This window comes from Centropristis striata, chromosome 23 (assembly GCF_030273125.1).
Source record: "Centropristis striata isolate RG_2023a ecotype Rhode Island chromosome 23, C.striata_1.0, whole genome shotgun sequence".
Lineage (NCBI taxonomy): Eukaryota > Metazoa > Chordata > Actinopteri > Perciformes > Serranidae > Centropristis > Centropristis striata.
This window is the reverse complement of record NC_081539.1, coordinates 17,977,830-18,001,250: the sequence shown is the minus strand read 5'-3', so window position 1 is coordinate 18,001,250 and position 23,421 is coordinate 17,977,830. Positions and strand designations below refer to the sequence as shown.

General features: G+C 41.2%; 1 protein-coding gene across 3 annotated transcripts in view; it reads left to right on the top strand.

The window, feature by feature from the left end:
* The window catches only part of ncoa2 (nuclear receptor coactivator 2), a 58,792-nt gene that overhangs the window by 11,291 nt on the left and 24,080 nt on the right, over window positions 1-23,421 (top strand). For all 3 annotated transcript variants that reach the window (XM_059326664.1, XM_059326662.1, XM_059326663.1), the window contains exons 2-6: window positions 4,324-4,409; window positions 13,794-13,901; window positions 14,700-14,872; window positions 19,287-19,390; window positions 22,318-22,495. In XM_059326664.1, the coding sequence (XP_059182647.1) occupies window positions 13,813-13,901; window positions 14,700-14,872; window positions 19,287-19,390; window positions 22,318-22,495 (544 nt within the window). In that variant the 5' untranslated portion in view covers window positions 4,324-4,409; window positions 13,794-13,812. The remainder of the gene's footprint in view (window positions 1-4,323; window positions 4,410-13,793; window positions 13,902-14,699; window positions 14,873-19,286; window positions 19,391-22,317; window positions 22,496-23,421) is intronic.

The window sequence follows — 23,421 nt, the reverse complement described above, 5'->3', positions numbered from 1 at the left end:
CCCACCCCAGATGGACCAAAATCCATTGATTACTGGTTAAAATGAGGGTCTTGACCAAATCTTGGTGTAACTAGAGCTAAAAAGCCAGGTGTTTTCATTAGGATAGACCTCAGCCTTGATTCTTATTGAATTGAAGGCCATTAGTGGGCCATTCAAAAGCCCCCCAGTCAGGGTTCCATTGGTGTTTAGCCCTTTGGTGACCTGGCCATTATGGTCAATTTCTAGCACATGAACTATCTGCCCTTTGTCCTATATGAACCTGATTAGCCGGCTCATTAGCAATGTTAGCCCAGGCTGGGTGACAAAGCCTTTTACTCAGATGAAGCCCATTGCCAACTCTGGAAGGGAAAAAAAGGGATTACAACTACTCCCAAAGTTTGGCATTAGGCAACGTTGCTGCTCACCTTCTATAACCAATCTGCTTCTGTCAAAAAAGACCTATTTTCTTGAGAACAGTGAACATCTTTCAAAGCTGTATGAACTTGGAGGTGAAATCTGTTGTAGACATTTGTGTTTTTCTGTTCAGTTTTACAATTTCACAATTTACTTGATCATTTTGTTTAGTCACAAATATTAAGGATAATGTGCGGTTTTGCGCTGCGCAATAAAGCTGCCTATAACCAGTTACAGTTTAATTGGCTGCACTCTGTTTAAGGGGAGCTTGAACTTTTAACCTGATGATCTTTGACCTCCCTTTAAATACCAACAGATGGTTGGACTGCGAGTGTGTTGGCTGAATTAAATACTCCCCTGACCCTGTGTAAGGTTCTGAAGGTGTATGTCTGTACTGTGTATATTTCTCTGGCTTCATCTATTTTTGTCTTTTTTGAGTTTTTATTTTGGAATCAGGCGTCATTTTATTACACAAGAAGCTTTATTGATTTTGTCACACCATTATTCTGGGTAACATGAAACTCAATTAATGTTGTTGCTGAAGCTCCGTGACAGTCTTGGCAGGGTTGTGTGTCTTTGTTTAGGATACACAATGTGTCATTCAACACGTCTGTGCCAAGTAGAAAGCCCTTCAAGCATTGAAAGCTCCTCAAGTCTCCCCTGAAGAGGTCTTCTGCTGCACTGTGTCTAGATGATTTGCACTCTTGCGTGCAGGCATATGTGCATGCATACTTCTGGTGAGAATGGCCACTGGTCTTGGATCACACCATTAATGTCACCAGCAGCTCCCCGACCCTAATATCACAGTGTTGGCATGGCTCAGCTGGTCTAATATGTCACACTGTCTTATAGGGTAAACATACTGACTTACATGGAGCATTAAACTTGTGTATAAAAGCATGCGAATCTATAGCACAGATGGCCACACCAGCAGGCAGTAAACATGATGGATGTGGCTGGATGTACAGATGCCTCAGTATTGCTGCATTTATCTGTGTTGCGTGGTAACTATCTGTAATTCATTTCTTCTAGTTGCACTGCTGATTAATTGTCTGCAAGGAAATCACAATCATTCAAGGGATAGTTTGGGGTTATATGAGGTACTTGTACATCGTCAGTGTGTTATCTACAATAGATGGAGAAGACTTAATATGCCCCAATTTGGAGAAGCAGGCAGCACTACTGGCATGGAAGCTAAGCAATGTACTGCTGTGAACAGGGGCAGCTGCAAATCGTATCTGAACCACCTAAAAGCCCACCCAAAAAAGTCAATATCATTCTAAGGGTACTCTATATTTAGAGTATTTTTTACAGCTTTAGCTTGCTGTCAGACAGCCCCATTTAAGTTTACTCTGAGGGAACTGAAGTTATTCTATCACCCTCTTCAAAAGCACAAGACTTCATTGACAAAAACAGTTATCTTACCTTGCACAAGGAGCGTCTTGCTGGTCTACCACTGCCTCAGTCAGTTGGCTCGTTTTATTGTGTGACTTTAGTGTTTCAAAGTTTGGTCCCACCAAAGTTGTACAATAATACCAACAAACTAACCGATGGAAGCAGCAGTAGACCAGCAACTCCTGTGTTCTGCAAGGTAAAAATACTGTTTTTGTCAAGGGAGTCTGGTGGCTTCACTTTACCATCAAAAAGGGCTGTCTGAGAGCAAGGGTAAGCGGTGAAAATATTCCAAATATAGAATATTCTTAAACTGATGTAGCTTTTTTGCGGCTGCCCATGGTCACAGAAGTACATTACTTAGTTTCTGTGTTGATGAGCACCATCTAGTGAAGGTAATACACTGATTATGGACAAGTACCTCATACAACCCCACTCCAACTATCCCTTCAAGTGGATCTTCAAAGTAATTAGATTTATAAACAGAGAAAACACTCATCTCATTGTGAAAATCAATCAGTTGGAATTTTTCTGATCCAGTCTGACGATATAAAAATGATTACTCTTAAACTGGCTCAATGGAGTGTTTTCACAATCTGCCTTATTCTGTCACTCAGTGCACAGATCAAGGGCTGGACTGAGACTGAGCATGTGACAGCATTAAAGCTCAGAGGAAATTCCTCTAGAGGATGAGAACTAAGAGCCACACAGAAAGGGAAAGGGAAAAAGAGGAAGGTGGAGTTAAGAAATTCAGAGTTGTGAAATGTCATTAAAAAGATGATTGACTGTAGCATTCAAGACATGCAAGCTATTTTAAACTTACTATACTTTATTTTTAGTCCTATACAGATCCAAATGAAAGAGTCTTTGTCAGTATTTCATGTTTAAACTGTACATTGCCTTACTCATCACAGATTTTGGCCGTTTGAGTGTATCATGTGCAGACGTTCAGGATACTGAATATCACCTTTTTGCATGGCTTCTAGCTATGGACTTGCGCAGGGTTCAATGGGAGAATCGGTTTATTCGCCAGTTATGTCAGCACATGACATCACGTGAGTGCATTCCTCAGCTGACTCACTTGGCAGGTGTTTGGGAGAAATCTCCCAGGCCAAGAGGGGCTGGCTGGCTCTCACTCCATCACTCTACATGAACTACAAGACAAGCTCTTCCACAGAAGCCTTTCATTGGCTGCTTTTTCCACATTAGTCAAATAGCCTAGCAGAGTCCTTTTTTTTGAGTTACCAGTTGCATTTTCTAATTATCCAAATGGGAATATGATTTAAAATTGAAACTTTTCTCCTGTCTAATTAATTGTGTGCCGTGATTAAAAAAGGCACACTGTCTTTCACAATGTAATAGGCTTTAAGGTCCCCAAGGAGATGAAAAGACCCAGTAGACACTTAACTTGCAGCTCCATGCTAACTTAATGCAAACATTTGGCACAAGATAAGACGACTTGTTGCGAGTTAGAAGGAAAATAACGGTTAATATAAATCGGAAGGTTGACAAAGGTTTGGCATTTTGTTGCACAATTTTCAGCTTTGTTGCTTGATTACACTCATACTTATAATACAAAGTATATCATCTTGTGCTGTTTTCTTTCTAATTAGCTGATTTCAACTGTGTATTGAAATGAGTCAGTAAACATTAGTCAGTGGGGCTTGGCTCTGAGAACTCCCAGTATGATTTGTAATATGCATGCTGTAGTGTTGTTTTTGAATAATTTTTCTATGCTGATTCTTGTGCCATTTCAATGCAGGAGTTTACAGTAATTTGGCTTTTTGTGCAGATAAATGATAAAACATGGACAGCAGGAGATTAACCCTCTGAGCCCCAGGCCATTTCAGGGTGTCTTTTGCTCCCGTCACATTTCACTGAAATGTATACATCCTGCACCAATATGGGAGCAGCACAATCATGGTGAGAAGTAGGGCTGCGCAATTGATCAATGTCTTTTTTTTTTTAATTTTCTATCGAAATTGCCATACGCACTATTGCCATATCCAAATCCGTATTTAACCCTGTCTGCGGAGTTCAGGCACCCCAACACACCTTATCATCCTGGTAAAAGGATGCATGTCTGAATAGTTCTTGTAGTATTTTGTTTTGGCTTTTCTGATGAGACGTCAATGGGGGAGGGCTGTACCTACCCTCAGTCAGAGTCTGTGTGTGAGGAGCACCTTCACTGTGGGCTGTTGTTTTCAAAATGTGGACTTTTGAAGCTTTGTTATATTGCAACAGTAAATAAAAGCTAAGAAATAAAAATAATAGCAAAATAGTCTTATAGTAAATAAAAAATAATGAATACATTAGTTGAGCGACAACTGTTTAATCATTATCGTTGTAGATTTTTAGTTGCAACCTTATTACACTTTTCTTCACTTGTCATTATGTAACTGTTAACCTTTAGTACAACAATGGCACAGCATATTGCACAGTACAATCTTAAGGCATTCCCTTACTTACTGTACTCTGTTCTCCCTTTTGTGATGAGAGTTGTGCTGTACATCACAATTTTGCTGTTATTTCTTTCAGCAGGGAGACGTGGATGATGCTTAAAGGTTTCCTAGCATTCCCGTCTTGCAGCAATGGCCTGAGGGACTCTCTGGACTGAAACCAAGGTGAGCAGCAGAGCCACAGCCAACTCTCCTTTTACACAACTGTACTGTGCAATCACTCAGTCAGGCACTCGGTCCAAGCATAAAATGACCAATTGTACATATGATGCAAACATCCAATCTGAGAAACTGAAATGTTACAATAACAAGAAAAAAAAGATAAGTTTGTTCTTATGTGTGTCCATGAAAACAATCCCACATGGCCCCTCATGCAGCAGTTGTTTTATTGGCTTGTTTCTTTGCTTTTAACTGGGATAAGTGCTGTCTGTACATGCTTTGTATTCTGGGTTGTTTTTAGCTGATTTTAGCTGGAAGAGAGATGGTGGTTTTGATATGAAAACCTCCAGGCATTTTTCCACTTCCATCAGATAAGCCACATAGTGACAACTTTGTTGACTGGTCAGAAATCAGTGTTGAACGATGTTTTTGTTTAAGGGCCTTCCAGACACTAGGATATCGCCGTGTGAGAGGAAGTCTGCTTAATTCTCAGCCTCATTTCCACACAGTTTTTGCTTCACTTTCCTTCTTTGTGCCTGCTAGCGTTCAGATCCAACCGCTTTGTCAAAGTGAGGGCTGCATCCAATAGTCCCGTTGGCCTGCAGTGTTCATCCATCTTGTGTGAAAGAAACCCTCTCTTCTAAAAACCACCATTCTTTGTATGAGGTTGTGTTACGTTACAGGTTATAGTGCAGATAGTGTTGGCTTGAATTGGTCTTTTAGGATTACTGCAGTGCCAGCAGTTCTTACAACACTGTATTTGAGTGGACTTGAAATAATAGTTTGCATGAGTTTGGTTGCAGTGAGTTAAAATGGACTGTAGTTTTATTAATGTACTGAACATTTATCCCTCTGTTTCTGAATGTTTGCACGTTTTTTTGTGTTTTTTTTCTTGCCCTCAATATGAGTCATCGAATGTAGTGTGTGTGAGTCTCAAATATTTATATTTTCTACGTAATATAGCTGTTACAGTGCACACATAGCTTAAAATGACCTGCAGTAAAACGGCAACATTGATTCAATTTCCCATAGTGACCTGCAGTGTTTTGTATAATATCCATTGAAAAACAAAATACAGACATTTATGTGTTCCTATTTCAGCCCCAAAGCCATTTTTTTAGATTAATTTATTTTCTTAATGCAGCTATAGACTCCTTGTGTGAGGATCATTATCGAGACTGTTTTTGTGCAGAGAAGACTGCATGACTCTACCCAATTCAAAAATGGTGGACCAAGGGTGAGCTGAGGCAGGCTTAATGAAGCCGGGTAGCTGAAACATGCCACCTGCGACAGCACCGGCCTGTCACTCAAAGCTGCCACATCCTTAATTATGCATAACTTTAACCTTTATGTAATATAAGCAGGTGAGTTATATAAAATCCCCGTAATCATGAACAGGTAAATTAGCGATCAAGACCAAAATGTTTTTTTCTGCAAGGCTGTACACATTTACTTCAGCTGTAAAGGCGGCTATTTTAATGCAGCCAAAGAAGTTGATCGACTCGCTTTCGAGCCCAGCCTCAGGTGGCTGCGTTGGCTTCATTTTTCAGCCCCGTTAACACAGCGCGAGGTGTTTGGCAGCCGGGATACCCAGAGCACAGTACAATAATCAAAGCAGCGCAAATAAATATGTGGCAGGTTTGACATCTGAATCTTCTCTTCGCCAGGGCTCTCAGCCACAGATCAATTGTTGACTAGATTGTTGTGGAGAGGTGCTTATTTATACCAGTTAATCAATTTCGCCATCCCTTGAACCCCCCCTATGTCTGACAACCAGAGCCCGGCATTCTGTGCTTATTATACAGAAAGCCCTCCCCTTCCCATCCTGTGACATCCTGAAGTGACTGCCAGTGTTAAAGATTCATGAGCCTGATCAGCTTTCAGTAAATGGGGGGTGGGGGCTGGCTCGCTCTTGGCACTTGGTTGCTCTCTGGCACTTTAGAGCCATTACCTTGCAGTGATTCTAGAGTGGGCAAGCTCATGAGTCGGACTTGGTAGCAAACACAGTGCATACCTCTTTCTACGTCAACAGCGGTCTGTTTGTGTGTTTTTATCAGATTTCCTGGACATGTGTCATTTGAATAAAATAGATTTGCTTTGTGTACTGAGTAATCTTATAACTGTGGGGTTTAAATGTCATGTAGCTTACTTTTAAACAAGTGGGCAAACGATAGAGAGCTTGAAGAGAGAACTATATGCACTTGTATAATAATTCTGTGCTTTAGCACTGATGTATATAGACTATATGACTATAGAGTCTCTGAACAGTAATATCCAAGGTCTGTGGAACACAGCGTCATACACTCAGTGAACCTTCTCGATGAAAAAAAGGCCCATGACCTATTTTTGTTCCCTTTGTTTCCCCGTCTTCCTTTACTGTCTCTACACTCTCATTTTCTCCCTAGCTAGCTCCCTGTCATTGATCTGATTTCTCCGTATGTTCCAAGTCACTCAAGTCTTGTTAAATTCACCCAAGATTCAAGGTTTCAAATTCACATTGCTCTTAATCTCTTTCAATCCGACATTCCTCCTTCCATCTCCCCATGTCTTCCCCTTGACCCAAACCTAATATCAGAACATCTGGTTCAAGGTAACGGCAGCTGTCAGCGAGGCCAGAGTTCACGGCAGACCCCCACCCACGTTACGTTCCGTTGAAACTGATATTGTTTTTAAATACATGTTTGTCTTTAATACCATCTGACATGGTTCCAACGTGTTTCTGTGTGTTTTGGCCCTCTCAGCACTTCTTCTCACCCTTGCAAATATTGAGATGAAAAATGAGAAGACGCAAATCCTCTGGGCCCCTCCCCTGTCATGATTTCCTCTTCAGTTTGGGGGAAATAAATGGTTCATGCTGCAACCCACCAGAAGCAGTCTTTATTGGTGCGCTCTTGTTCTCCATTTCTCTCTCGGGGCCTGTTGTGCCAAGAAGCCATGTGAGGACAGATTACACACCAGCTAGACACTGGGCCTCATGCAAGAACCACTCGTATGAACAGATTTGTTCTTAAGTGTCTTGTGTAAGTGATTTAGGAGAACTTGCCGCGTTAACCAATTTTCTTGTATAAAGGAATATAATTCACAAGTGTGGTCCAGACCTGTTGTAGGATTCATGTGCAGTTTTACATTAATGGAGTGTATATTTCAGGACTTTGAATCATTTTTTACTTTATAACTTAAAGTAGAAGATGTAAGATTTTCAAAATAAGAGAAAGTTCAGAGAGGAAATTAAACATTTTCTTGCATGAGGCCCATTGTTCTGAATGTGGTTTTTGCATTTTCTGGCAGGGCCCTCATTATTATCGTGCTGTAGACTTCAAACACTTCCCCAATAGCTTTTGATGCAGTTTAATGCACAGTCATGCCCAGCACTCTCTGAGTTCCAGAAGCACTGGGTGTGTCTTTATAATCAAAGCCCTGCTAACCCACATGATTACAGGAATGGCACACTGGCACATGCCCTCTCCCCTTGGCAATCAGCACCGATTCCCCCATCCCCCTCTTCATCCGTTTCCCCCCGCTGTCATACTATGACTGGAATGGGTGATTCAGTGTTTTTGAAGGCCCCCCCTCTGGTGATGTGCATGTAGCTCGGCTCACTCTGTGTGGTTATGGCAGCTGAATTTTGTCGAAGGAAAACTGTCTAGTAATAACAGTTAAACATGATTGTTGGAGTGATGTCACAGCTGTACAGTGTTTTTGTTTTGCTTTTTTTCTGGCAATTTTGTTAGGCATACTATAAAAATCTAATTTAAACCAATGTAGGGCTGCAACCAGCGATTTATTTTTTCATTACTGATTCATTTGATGGTTATTTTATCAATTGTTTGGTCTATAAAATTTTAGATAATAATAGTGAAATCTGGTTTCCATCTGGTTTTCTCAAAGTCCAAGGTGGTCTCTTAAAATGTTTTATTTTGTCAGTCCAAAACCCCAAAATATTTAGTTTAATATGATATAAAACAGAAAAGCTGGAAATCATTTTATTCGAGAAGGCGAAAACAGCATTTTCTACTATTTTTTTTAAAATGACAAAATGACTAACGATTCATTGATACCAAAATGAGTTGGCAATTATTACATTATTACAACATTGGTGCAAAAAGTGGCTGCCTATTTTCATTTCAGCTAAAGGTATCTGTCTCAAAAATCCTATATTCTAACATTTGTTTTTCTGCCAATTGACTAATCAAATAGTCAAATAATCATTGCACACAATAGCACCATGCCAGCATGTCGTTAGATTTGTGTCGTCTGTTAGGTGAAACGTCAAGGACTTCAAATAGTCTTACAGCTGCACAGGTGCCGTTACAGGTTTAATTTGTCGTGCTTTGGAGGCATTTATTGCAGTCTGATCCAGCATGTCGTGTACAGGTTGTACCAGCTGAGTTTGACAGGAGGAAACATTGTCGTCTCCAGGTCTCTGAGCAGCAGCAGTAGCAGCAGCAGCAGCAGCAGATCCTTGTTGTTTCTGCATTCCTCTCTAGCCAGACTGGTTGGCTCCAGCTCAGTCTGGAGAGTCTGCTTTTGTGACACCTAAGACATAAGCAATGACACACACCTATGATCACCTCCCTCAAGTGCACCTAGTGCTTTCAAAGTCAATTGATTTTTCAAACTTTGACTTGCGCCTTTATCCGTGTGTATTCTTTTCTTTTTGCTTCCTCAAATGAGCTGTTTATTACTTTATTACTGTGTTGTTATACACAGCTACAGTCTCATATTTTGCATATCTCTTAGCATATTATAATGTCCTGATATTGAAGTATCATCTGGTGCATTTGTCTAATTAACAGCTTCAGATATTGGAAAATCATCAATGTCATGTTGCTGTGGCAGTGTTGTGGTTTATTAATACAACCCTTCATTTAGCCCTGTGAGTCAGTCACACAGTTAGGCCACGATGAAGACGAAAACCTGTAATGAAGTGTTGAGTTCACACTGGCAGTGCTGACCTGTCATGACACAAATATACAATTATGGTTGCCCTCTGATAAGTGTGTTAGCGTGAGAGTTGGGAAGAGGGGGCGGTGGGTAGAGGTGTTTACTACACTTATGTAACTGGAAACCTAAGCTCATCACAACTTCAAAGCAGCAAAACAAGTATATGAACGGGTATCTGTGACCCCCCCCCCACACCCCAGCGTCACTTCCAGTCAGGTCTTCAGTTCACTGTACTGTTCAGTGTACTTTCCCAATGATCATCAGTGCTTTTCCCGCAACAGTAAGCAGTTGGCCACACAGACTGTAGATAGCAGTTCATACATACAATCTACAGTTTGTAGATGGTAGATAGTAGGGTTGGGCGATATGGACCAAAAGTCATGTCCCGATATATTATATCGATATACGATATATATTTGTATCGCAAAGTGAGAGAAAATTTCCAGTCAAAGCCAAATAGGACATGTCACAAGTAGTTTTATTGAAACGTTTATGTAAGTGAACATAAATACTGTATAACAGGAGTTTTTTTTTTTTAAATCAAAGCTCCTTAAAGTGCACATTTAAATAAGATAATAATAAATAAAAATTTAAAAAAAATAAAAATATATATATTAAAGAATAACAAACATTACAAAATAACTAAATATGATGAACTCTAGTAAGGGCAGCATTTATATATAAAACATATTTTTTAACCATATTATCAATATATGGAATATGGTCTAATTCCATATCGCATTTAAAAATATATCGATATATGTTTTACATCGATGTATCGCCCAGCCCTAGTAGATAGGCACATGGGATGTCAGACTTTTTTAAAAATATTCCCCCAAATTTCATAGATCTAACCACTTTTTCCCTTTTCCCTTTCTTACTCTAATGGAAGTCCGTTATGGCCGTACCCTTCAATACTCTAGCTTGAGTATTTATTTAAAAGCTTCATTGCTCTCATTCATGTGTGAACAATGATTTCACACCGTCTGTGACTAACATAAGGTAGCTTGCAGTGACTGATTGGCCATATGTCTTAACTTACAATACTAATGAACTAAATGAGCTGACAGCTTGATGAACTGCAAATCTGCTAGGTGCCCTCCAGAATATGCCAATCAGTTCTACTTATAATGAGGTTACTCACCCAACCCCCACTTACCCTACATCGCAGTGAGTCAATGATATCTGCACACAGCACAGGTGTAGCACTACCGGTGGATGCAATTTTAAATAATTTAATGTCTTTAATGTCTTTTTCACTTGTTGTAGTGTTTTTCCCTCGTAACGTGCCTTCCTTAATATCACTGTGTCATCTGCAGTAAATTAAATAGGACACTTGACTATAAATGTTTTTTTAGCTACGCCAAAGTTTTCAGCTCCAGTACATAATTCTCAAATCAGAAATTTTCTTTTTAATACATTTTAGGAGGATTAGAAGCAGTGGTGCACAAACTGTGTTGTCCTGTTGTCTTCACAACCTCTCAGCCGTGTTAGACACAGCTTTAAGTTGCTCTTTGTTTCCCTTTAAATTGCTCAGTTTAAAGAGGTGAAATTGGTTGTTGTGCTTTTTCTTTTTCAATCATTAAGTGTGAGTGAATAATTTATATGCATGTGTCATACTGAAGGTGGATTGTTAGGCATCATCATGGACTAAGCTCTGAGCTCTACCTGCAAAAGAGCCATAAACGTGACCACAAACTCCATTATCATCATCCTGAACATTACATCACGTCTTTGATGACTGTGTGTGTGTGTGTGTGTGTGTGTGTGTGTGTGTGTGTGTGTGTGTGTGTGTGTGTGTGTGTGTGTGGTCGAATGTGTACCAGACAGCTGCATAGTAAATTGAAGATTATTTCATCGGTAACAAGTATTTGTGTTAGACCAACAAAGACTTCAGTTAATTTAAGTAGTAAGATTTAATGGGAGAGGTAAAACCAAATGTAGCACAAGGTGTGGCTAAAGATAACGCGTACATCACAAGCATTGTGCTTGTGTACCATTCACTTAAATCTTATTTTCACTGATGGTGACTTGACTCGACTTTTAGTACCAGGTCCTTTCCCCTACTTTGCTTTCCTCTCCAGAAACTACCCCCTCAGGGTAGGCAGGATTCTCAGCTGGTCGACATAATGTCTCTTTTTGAAACTGCCATGACCTTTTTTTTTTTTTTTTTATCTGGGTCAATTAAAGAAAAAAAAGTTATTGAGCAAAGAGAGCAAAGAGAACAAGTTAAGTTAAGTAGAGCCGTGTCGTACCATTTCGTGAAATTTAAGCGTTAGTTCCTGACTTGCTGTCGCCTGTGAGAGCCCTGGCCTGAAGGCTTGAGCTCTGATCAAAAAGGAACTCTTCCCCTAGTGGCCAATGTCGATAATTGACTCAGCTCTGTACAGTAAGCGCTAACACCAGTGCCCAACAGCTGTTTAAAGCTGCCCAGAGATCCAGGGCATTCTCTAGGATTAGAGATCCCTCACTAGTCTGCCCATGTGAAGATTGGACAACCCAGCAACAAAACTGGCCTGCCAGCCCTCTTGCCAGGCTGTCTGACTGTCTGTGTTGGTGTCATTGGGACGTGCCTGGTACTTCCAGTCTCTCTTTTTTGTCTCAACGAACACTGACCCATCATTGCTGCCATGTCAAGGAGACGAAGGCAACCAATCAAATCTGGCGCAGCGGGACAAGCGCAACCAATCAGATCTAGAATCCCCATGGTAACTTGCTGGAAAGCCCGGGCACAACCAATAGGAATGGAGAGTGCCACTTAGCTGTGAGAGTTTTAATGGCCTGTTTCTGTTGTCATTAATAAAAGCACATAACCTCTGCTAGAGAGATTGGTATAATTTCAGTGGACAGCACCGCACCACTGCATAAAGACTACCTGATGGCATTTAAAAGTGCAAAATGCAAGGACACGGTGACATTTGTCTTACAGTCCTATGGTCCTCAAGTCACTTGTCCATAGATTGGTGGGACTGTGTTTTACCCTTCAGAGTCTCCTCTGCCTCTCTGGCCAATCACCACTGCTTTGACTTCATCCATTTGAGCACAGACCCTACCATTAGCTTAAAGTAGGTCACTCCAGGCCAGGAGGGAGCCAGACTCAAGTTTGCATGGTCACTAGCTCCCTTTTTAGTTTAGCCTGCTTCTGCTAAGCTATGCTATTCCTCCCTGCTCTACATTGTGCTGTGCTGTACTCTGTAATGCCTTATGTAATGGCTGAGCAGTGAGCGGTGTGTGTCACAGCCGTTTCCATGGTTAGAGTGGCTGAGAGTGTATCACAACACAGCATGCCCTAACCACTGTGCACTGTGCTGGAGAAAAAAAAAACTTTTTTCTTTCTCTAGGTCTCTTCTTTTTTCTCTGTCTGTCTTTTCTTCTTCTTCCTCCGTAACATTCTCAAAGAAACAAACTGCAGATCACCTATCTTGCAAAAATAATTTATTTTCATGCATATATTTTTTAAATGTCACGTTGGAAGACGACAAGCGTTCACATCTTCCATGCAGCAAAAATATTGAAATCCAAGTCCATTAACCACCATCAGATTTTGGTGCAGATGATGGTGGTAATTAATAAGACATTACTTTGATCAATAATTGATTGTCTTTCATTAAGTGGCATGAAGTTCAGCCTGTGCTGACTCGCAGTAAGAGGAGGAGCTGGATAAAATATATGTTGATGTGGATGCTCAACATCTGCAGAGGGACACGTCTCTAAAGGCTCTCAAGTTGTTGTGGATATCTCTATGTTGATTTAGATCAACACAACATGAATTTATGCTGTAATCTAATGGCATTAAATTGCAAAAAACTCAAGATAGTTTTGGGGGGGACAGAAAACAGCCCTCAGCCTTGTCACTTTGTATCACTCAAAACAGTCACAACATGAATTCTTACTTACTAAGATCTCATGCTTCGTAGCTTGATTTCAAAAACAGCAGACAAGATATTAATGTAACATTTAATTTTTGACTGACACTTACAATCCATTACATATAAAGTGTTCTCTGAGGTACTCGGTAAACAGGGACACATGTTGTGATTTTAAACCCACTCCGCTCATACTGTGTGCTGCCTGAGCCTGGTGTCGTGTAACGAATGGGCTTTTCTTGGTACATGGTTGAGCGTGCAGTCTGGTGCTGTGGGCAAAGCGCCGTGTTCTCATTTCAGTGTCTCTGGGGAGAGCTGCACCATCAGAGAGAAATGATTGAATCTCTTTCTCCGCTCCATTTTCACTCATTTCTCCTGGAGTGGATCAACCTGTGCCCCCAGCGCAGGATTGTGTGTGTGAATGTGTGTGTTGTATTCAGATGCACATGTTGGCATGCTCACACACCTCACAGTATATAAGTGGTTTCCGCATAATTCTGCAGTGAGAGTGTGTAGGCGATCAATCAGATGTTACATGTGTGATTTCATGTAGTTTTTCCTCTTTGTGTTCATCTTCCAGACGCTGATATGCATTGAGGATGAGTGGAGTCGGTGAAAACCCATCTGACCCTGCCAGGGCAGACTCACGAAAACGCAAAGAATGTTCTGCCGAACTTCTTGGACCCAGGTAAGACGTAAAATTGTAGCTAGGTAAGGTATATTTCCTCCGATATTGAGACATTTCTACTTTATTTAATGATGAGAAGAGTATGTGGGAAATGCAGCAGATCCAGAGTCAGCCTCTTCATCCCAAGTATGTGGTCAGCAACATTGGCCACCGCTTTGCAAAATTGCTCATTACCAAACCATCTATTACCCATTAAACAAGGGTGATGTCAGAGTTCATGCTCCAGCCACTTATAAAACACCACGGTTACTGTACAGCAACATCCTAGTAGTTACCAAGAACGGCTGCATGCTAGTGTGGCAGATAACCCAGAGGCACTGTTGAAGTCTGTACAATAAATCTGCATAATTTATCTGCCGACAAGCACTCAAGAATGAGGGTTTTCTTTATTGATGCAGTGCTCCACGTTGGCACAGTAAAGAGGCCTAGAGATATATTTCAAGCCATATGGAGAGTAATTGACCCTAGCCTTTATCCCTCCTCTGACTCTCCTCCATGCCAAGGTTTGCAGGAGATGTTGTGCACTGTCATTTGGCAGCTATGAAAATGAGATGGCTCTTCAGTCATCTCCAAAAATGTGTGTGAACACTCATCCCTAGTAGTTTTGTAGATGGATCTTCTTCTCTGCCCTGCTCCAGATTTTTTTCTTACCTCCCCAATGATTCTTTTTCTTTAGAATTGTTCTTTCCATACATACATTTACCCACACTCTAACCTCTTTTCCACGCTTTTTATACCCCCCGCTGCTACCGTCTCTATTGCATTTTCTCACCCCCAGTCTTCTCTTTGTCTCTGTAGTCCAAAGCGGAGCAACGAGAAGCGCAACCGCGAGCACGAGAACAAATACATCGAAGAGCTTGCCGAGCTGATCTTCGCCAACTTCAACGACATCGACAACTTCAATGTCAAGCCTGACAAATGTGCAATCCTGAAAGAAACTGTGAAGCAGATCAGACAAATAAAGGAGCAAGGTACGACCTGTAATGATTTTTGACACGTAGAACAACTACTGGTGAGGGTGATAGGTCCCAAAGTACAACAGTGAAAGGAACACTGAGTGCTATTTTTTCTGAAGCATTTATTTCACAATATCTGTTAATCTACAGTCTTTTTCTCCACTACAACTACACCAAGGGTAGCCTAAATGAATAGCTGCAAATGGATCTAACACTGGTTCGAATTGAAGCTATTTATGCTGTGAATACAGTGCTGCAATAATATGAGTATGCTTAGGATGTGGTTGTGGTTTAAGGACTCAGTATAACCACAAGTGCCACAGGTAGTACTGTGCTGGCAGAAGTGTCAGTGTTGATGGTGTAAATATTATAGTTTGGGATCTGCTCCACACAATAATTGATGTTGTTATTAAAGGGCAGGACAATTGATTTAATGTTCCCTCCATCACTTACATCATATAATGTGGATGAACCAGAGCACTTTTTTTTTGTTTTTTTTTGTTTTTGGCTGCCGGTCTTTCCCACTTCCATCCCGAGCCAGAACATCAGGCAAATGGATCAGCCTGTACAGATGTACTTGCCAGCTTCTCCTTTTTAGTAATCTTAAGCAATTAGTCGAGGTCTGTCTTTTAGCTTTTTTCCCTGTTTGATTTACCAGACCCAAGATCAATGAAGGCTCTTGTTTTCCTTCTTATTTGTCCAATCATAGCAAAAAAAAAGAGCTTTTCTTCGGCAAACATTAAGGCCAGTACTAAATTGTGAATAAGCTCGCACCATGCACACAAGAAAAAAGCAGCTGAGTGACTGGTAGACAAAGAGTGGCCCACACGAGGTATAGATGAATCAGACCGGCTGATGATGTCATCTTGTTTTATGTGACTCACAGAGCCAGGCGTTATGTAATGCTGAGCAATGTGATGCAAAAATCACACACAAACTCTGGCTACCGTCTGTCCGTCCCTCCTCCACTCAGCTGTCTTATTCCATGCTGCCCCCTCCCTTCCTCCCTCCAACTCTTCCTTTCCTCGTCTTCAATTTTTCTTTTTTACGCCAGGCTAGAGTGACATCCCCCTGCCTGCGTCTGAAGGCATAATTGTGTTTGTACAGCAACCACTGAGGGAAGGGCTAAACACTCCTTGCTTTTCTGCTTTGCTCTCCAGACCTCAGTGGCCAATAGGAGACACTTTTTTTTTATAGCAAACATGAAAAGCTCCTGCACTTCTTCTTCTACAGTTCAGAGGGGCGTCATTTCATTTTTCTTGTTGCACTTGTTGTTGAACCAGGGACGCACTGAAAGCTCATTTAGATGCTCAAAGTAGATGTTACATCATTCTCCCGCCACCATTTGTTCTTTTCATTGCACCTCATCCACCATCTGCTTAGTACTGTTGTCCCATTCTATAGGCCTGTTATTGTTTCCCCCCTGTCTAAGAGCATCATTACTGTGTAAAAGATATTCTCGCTTTAAGGTGACGTTACTGAATGTATTAAATTACAGTAATGTGACTTAATACTCTTAGTGATGGGTGTCACAGCCCTGCAGTGAAGTGAAGTGGCCTTTGAAAAAGTGGCCTCCTACTGAAAGCTTTTAATTTATCTCTGTTTGCTCCTCTCATGCTGTCTGCATATATTTCCTCTAATTGAAATGAGGGTGGAGTCATGTGCCTTGCATAGGCTTGGTTTTATTTCAATTTCCAGCTTGTTGCATCTTAATAGACAATATGTTGAGTTATGATATCTTTATAGCGCTTATAAATTAAGGGCATAGCCAAGAGTTTTACAGCTTCCTTTACACTCTTAACTGCTCGCTCGTGCCAGCACAGTAAAGAGCAGCTTTCATTGGCTGAAGGCTGGCACATACAGTAGCTGCTCAGCTGCAGCCACGTTTAGTATTATTTTGCATATGTGAAGAATTCCCCTATATACTAAAATACAAGAAGAATAGATAATATGGCAAATAGATCATGTAGCAGGTATTACCAGACGTGACCCTTACTAAAAATTCAGTTCCTCCCTCTATCTGTGGCACAGTTCTGCAGACGGATGGCGAGCCGGTGAGGGCTGCACTGACACTGAGTGATGGGTCTGTACCCAGGGCAGCTGTGCTGGTATACTGGGCCCCGCTGGGCCTGGAGAGGTCCTGCTGATGCACACATCATTAATGCTGAAAGAGATGAATGTGGGTCTGCGCGGTGTTGCACGAGCCCACAGAGCATAGGAAAACCTGCATTTGTGTCAGCGTTCACACATCCACACCCCCCGAAAAAAAAAGGAGGAAGGACGTGATTTTGTTTGCTTTTCACCACAACATTCTCTCACCATATGGTCAGCCCTCTTCTTGGCATGGTGCGACAGTTAAATGTGTCCCCCCCAACAGCCCACTCATATTCCGCCTCTCATCATCATCTCCAAAAGTAGGGCAGCCTACGCTCCGAACATAAGGCTTCTCTGCATGGTTATTAACCCGATCACTCACATGGACAAATGCACAGCCCCATAATGCAGGTACAGGAGCTCACAGACCCTCTGATTTTCACTCCTAACTAAATCACGTATTCATTACAGTAAAAGGTTTGTTTCACTCTATTGTGAAGTGTATTCAAAGGTGCTGTGGCTAAACATCATTGTGAAGCGAGGAAAATTAATGTAATTGTGTTTTGGTCCAGTTTGGTAATGTTACAGACCATAAGTACCTGTACGTGCAACAAGTCATGCTCTGTATATCCATACTTAGGAATCCAGTAGGAGTATGCGGTCTCAAGGAGACACGGCCAGCTACGTTATTTGAGAAAGACAGTCTATATGAACAGAAGGGCCAACCCTGGCTAAATGCTGAAGAGGTTTTCAAAGTAAAAGGTGCTTCCATAAGAACGGTTCAAAACCAGCTTGAAGATATTACCTACCGCAGTTTCAGTGTATTTTATTTTTTTATTTTTTTTTGCTCCTGTCACAATTTACTCACTGTGGCCTTATTTTCCCCACAATCCTACACCTCTATGGAAACAGAACAATCATAGCTAGAAGTACGGATAATAAAAAAAATGTCTTTTGTGCAGTATAACAAAGTTATGATGCCATAAATCACAGATAATGAAAAAAATACATGTTAAATGTATTGATGTTATTTTACTAAATTTGGGGAACAATGGATTTTTATATACGCAACATTTTCCAAGTTTCCACAAGTGTTACCAGTATTGGGGGGAGGGGGAAATATGTGCTCTACATGCTACACATACTAAACTATTTACTCTTTCACAATCTATCTTCCTCTCCTCTCTGCTCTGTGTAAACAGTCTGCAGTTCAGTAGAGGTTTCACTCAATTTTTGTCACATGACTTTGGGTCTTGGTCATGGTTTCCCAGTTGTGCTGAGAAGCACAGAGTTCAATGTTTTTTTCAGTATCTGATAAGTGCAGACAGTTTATCTTGTGGATTTTTTGAATTAGACATGTAGGATGAAGTGATTTTGATGAAATGTCACAATTTTAAACTTTATTTTAGTTACTTTTACTAACAGAAGGGTAGACGATATTGCCTGATTTTGCTTTATCAAATGTTACATCATATGCTTCCTTACTGGTATTTTGGTTTTCAAACCGGTGGCTGTGGGTTTTGGGGTTAAGAAGTTTAACCAGTGTTTTGTTGAGAAATATATTGTCTAGGTATATTAAAAACAACTATTTCATCCTATAATTAGTTTATTTCTGGAAGTTGTTTATTTGCATCAAATAAAATAAAAATAAAAAACAAGCTTATTTTTTTAATGCTTTAGTTTATCCTTTTTATCTGCTAAATTCATAATAAACTTAAACATAGTTATTCCTTCAAGACTCTTATCATATAATTTATATCAGTTAAAATATTTGAGTTAATTTTAATTTAAAGCCTGCCATTGTCAATTGACCACAGAGTAACAACTTAATGCTCTATTGGGAACATGAGTTGTTTACACACTGTCAGTGTTTCCATAATAGCCCCCCTTCTTTTCCTTTTTTCTTTTTTTACACATGACAATGCAATCCGTCCAGCGGCTGCCACCAGCGTGGCAGCTGCATGCTCTCTGACACAGTCATTTACAGCAACCTTTCGCTCTGCTTGCTCTGCAGTGCTTGGGTTTGAGCCATGGCAACATGTTATGACAAAGGGACAAAATGTGTTTGCTTTGTCGCCGGAAAGATACTTGTTTAAAGTCTTGTCAACAGGTGACCTCTTTTTAAAGTATGTGGGTCAATTACAGGGCAAAAGTAAAAACTTGTTTCTCTCGTTGTTTTCCCCCCTCTTTACAGAATACCAACAGAATCTCTTTTTTTATTATAACCACAAGAAATGTTTTAATCAAATTAATAAATCAGGGATCCATGTTCTCTTGAATCACTTTTGTTTAGTTTCTGCCTCTAAACTTTTGTCACTGACTTCCTTGTCAACAGAAAAAGCTGCAGCAGCAAATGAGGAGGAGGTACAGAAGGCTGATGTCTCATCAACAGGCCAAAGTGTGATTGACAAAGATGCCTTGGGACCAATGATGCTGGAGGTGGGTAGAGGGCGTTCTTGCTTATTCATCGTGTCTTATCGAGATCCCGCACACTGAACACTCATACTCACACTCATGTAGGGTCCTCTTTAAATCATGATTGCTATATAATGAAGAGTGCTATCCACGGAGAACAATCCCAAATGGGTCAGTAGTGGTTGTGTATGAGTGTAGCTGTGTGGAGTAAAAGCTGCCAGCATCTTGTATCTGCCCCGGATTGGCTGTAAATCACCAAGCGGAGCAATGGCCTCGTTGTCCTGTGGAGGGCCACTGAAGTGCTTACGTATAATGGGAAAGAAAGCAACAGCCTGCGAATGAATCAGTCCATTGAGCCTCTCCTCTCACTCACTTCCTCCCTCCCTTTCTCTCTCTGACTTGTTCAGTTCTCTTTTCTCTCTCTCCCTTCCCATCTTCTCTTCATTTGCCTCTAGATCTGTCCTGTCATGGAATATTTATAGCTCTCCTGGTCCAGCGTCACTGAATCGACTGAATACTAACTCGCGGCTAAATATAGCCCAGTGCAGCCTGCATGCTTTCCCATCTGTCAGCAGCCCCAAAACACAGCGATCGGCCATTCACACCCGCTTCGCTCTAGCCGCGTCCCCGTCCGCCAGCGCGGGCTCATTACAGGATGCTCTGAGGAGAATGGCTGTCGGCAGGAAATGCACCCACGCGCCCCGTGACCCTCCTCCAGGGCTCTCCGCTGCCCACTCTCATAGGAGCGCAGGAAGACGGAGAAGGCCGTGAAAAAACATTAATGTACTGTTGTTTTAACCCTCTGGGGGCAAGTCTTTTTCTATCACATGACTGCTGTGGCATGTAGTCTGCATTCCTGGGAGATTGCTCCGTATGGTTGCTGTTGTTAGGTGTGACGACATCGCCAGAGAATAGAAGAGACGAGGGCAATAAAATCTTTCTATACTAGTCCCTATATGATACCAAACATTTATTTAATCATTTTTAATCTATAGGAAAAACACTGTTCATTAACAACATTAACAGTTATTTATGCCCCTCTAGCAAATATTGTTCAATCACACGTATGAGAACTTTGCCTTGAAAATACAGCCTAAAATTGTCAAAACTACTATTGAAATCTGTAAGTATGTCATTATGGAATAACTAAATTAGAACAAATCTATCCAGACATTTGATGCCAGATTTAGGTACTTGACAGCTTTTAATTCTCAGTAATTTAACACATTTCTGTCTGCACTAAAAAAGTACTTAAGATCAATACAAATCCCTACAATAGACCTGTTTGGATAGTTTTTCGCAGGACAGTAATGCTTTCTCATCAAATACAGCGTGTTTAGCAAGGATTTATGTGAAGAGAGACCTCGTTTGCAAAGCAGCAGTATCATATCATAAATAACAGTAACACCCAGAGGGGAGAGGGGAGTTGACCAGACCCCATTTCCTACGCTATAACAATTCACTACCTATTGTACATTGCTGTGGGAGGTTAAGGAATATAGAGTCATATATCAAGACAAATAGGGGAGGTGCAAAATGGAGCATAGAGAGTATGGTGCCTCAGAGTGTATTTATTTAGAGTGTATTCCATTTGTATCAGCTTTAGTCACCTCTACAGAGTATATTTAATCAGGGCATTATAAATGAAGGTATTGGCTAACAGCATTATTCAAGAGTGTGCCTGGAAGAAGGCAAGAGTTGGCACCAAAGAGTGTTTGCTCTGTTTCTGTTTGCCCTATTTGTCCAGTACGTGGCCTTTCTTCACACAGGGCGGACTTACACAACCATGTTGCGTTTTGGAACCGCTCCGCTTCACGCAGTGATAGATGAGATCTCCTTAAGTCTATTTTCAGCTCGTGCTGTGTTAATGCATGCGAGGGAAAACTTCTGTCCCAGTGTGATCATATGTAGCATCATGGGATGTGTGACTTCACCCCAAAAATTGAGCCCAGTGATTGATTGCAGGTATGTAATGCAGCGTAGTTACAGAGACAGACAGTTGATTACAGTGCAAACAGGGTGCTGTATCTGGGGAAGGGCGAGGTAACCTAATGTAAACTGTATATGTAGTGATTATTCCAGCAGAGGTGAGAAGCAGACACCTTGGCAGGAGTCCCTTGTCTCTTATCTTGACACTACACTTTACAGCTTTACAACCACCAGAATTCCCTTTTAAGGGCTCTGGGTGATTTGATGGCCTAATTGTCGCCATCTTGTGTGTAATGGCTGACCTGGGGCTGTATTCTTTCAATTAACTCCCTCCGTCATATCCTCCTATCTCTGCAGGCACATGCTTTTATCCTGTTTTCTATCTTCTATCAGCCACACCAATGATGAGCATCTGCAGGAGTGATGGATGTGCCTGGCACACACTGCACTAATTGCCTTTATTCAGGCACGATGTAGATGAGCTGAATATTTACAAAACCTGCCAAAATTTTAGTTTCAGTGCCGTTACGTGCATGCCAGCTGATGCACAGAAACCCCAACTCGGGTACAAGAGGCACAAGTGGCACATCACTGAGGAAAATAGGTTAACAATAGGGAACTGTCTCAGCAGAGTCATTCATGGCTTCCTAATTACACTGAGGAGCGCAGAGTTTAATGCTTTTTTATATATATTTTTGGCAAGATGTTCAATGAGACATTTAGAAAAAAAATGATTTTGACTGTCCAAAATTTGAATATCCAAAAGTAATTTCTGATTTTACAATTTCTGGCTATGATGAATAAAGGAAACATCCCTACAAACCAGTTGGCAGCTTGTGTGGTTCAGAGGGTTAATAACCTACTTAGCTATTTTTATTAGCAGAATAAATACAGGTAAGAGTAAAAACATATTTTTACTCTCCAACTTTTGCTCCATTTCACTGTCAGTGTAAAAAAAAAAATCAATAAACAAACTTGCCTGTACTGAACTTCTCTGTTATTTCTCTCTTTCACCCCCCCAGGCCCTGGACGGCTTCTTCTTTGTGGTTAACATGGAGGGTAACATCGTGTTCGTGTCTGAGAATGTGACCCAGTACTTGCGCTACAACCAGGAGGAGCTGATGAACACCAGTGTCTACAGCGTGCTGCATGTCGGGGATCATGCTGAGTTCATCAAGAACCTGCTGCCCAAATCCCTCGGTTAGCCTCGAGCGTATTTTCCCTGCCAGCATTTGCTTTGCTCTCTGGCTTTTACTACCTGTCAGTTTGTGTCTCGCTGTGTCACTTGTGTTCCATGTCTCTCTCTCTCTCTCTCTCTTCCGCGCTCTCTTCCCGCATGTATGTCCTCTGTGTTGCATCACTCCCACATCTGCTCATACCTTCGCATGCTCTTGTTCACACCCTGGCCTCATCTCTTGCATTTTACGTATTGTTTTTCCTCTGCATCTTAACACCATCACCTCTTTTCCTCAGACAGTTGTAGGTGGCTGTTCGATTGTGATGTCAGTTTAATTAATACGCTAAAATGTTTACGGTTAAACTGCTACAAAGAGGATGTGAGGGAACCTGGATAACGCAAAGTGTTATGTAAGCTTCATATACAGGGTTGGCACCGTGCAAATATAACCCATAGGTTCTTCATTTTCTCTTCTGCTGATGCTCAGTCCAGGCATTCGCTCTCGCTCTTCTCTTCTTCCTCCCTCCCTTTTCAGCTAATTAACTTCCTTTTTCAGCTTCTCTCCCCTGTCAGCAGCATCCCTCCCTTCCTATATTCTCATCTCATGCCCTTCCTTCCCCTTCTCTTCGCTTTGTGTTATTCTCACCCTCTCCAAGTTCCCATTTTCATGTTCTCGCTTTCTTATTTCCTAGCCTCCCTGAAAAGCATTGTCTTTATGCCGGCATTGCTCATCTCATGAAAACAGGCCATTTATTTTAGTAAGACAGACATTTTCCTTTTCTTTTTTTTCTCTCTCCTCCAGTTTGCCCTCTTCTTATCACCCCTCTTCTTTCATACGTACCTGTTTTCCTCCTCCACATGTCACCTCTCCATTTCCTCTGCATTAGAGGCGATTGTAATGTATGTCAGCGCACCCCACTAGGAGCTCTTTCTAAGTCCCTTCTCCCCT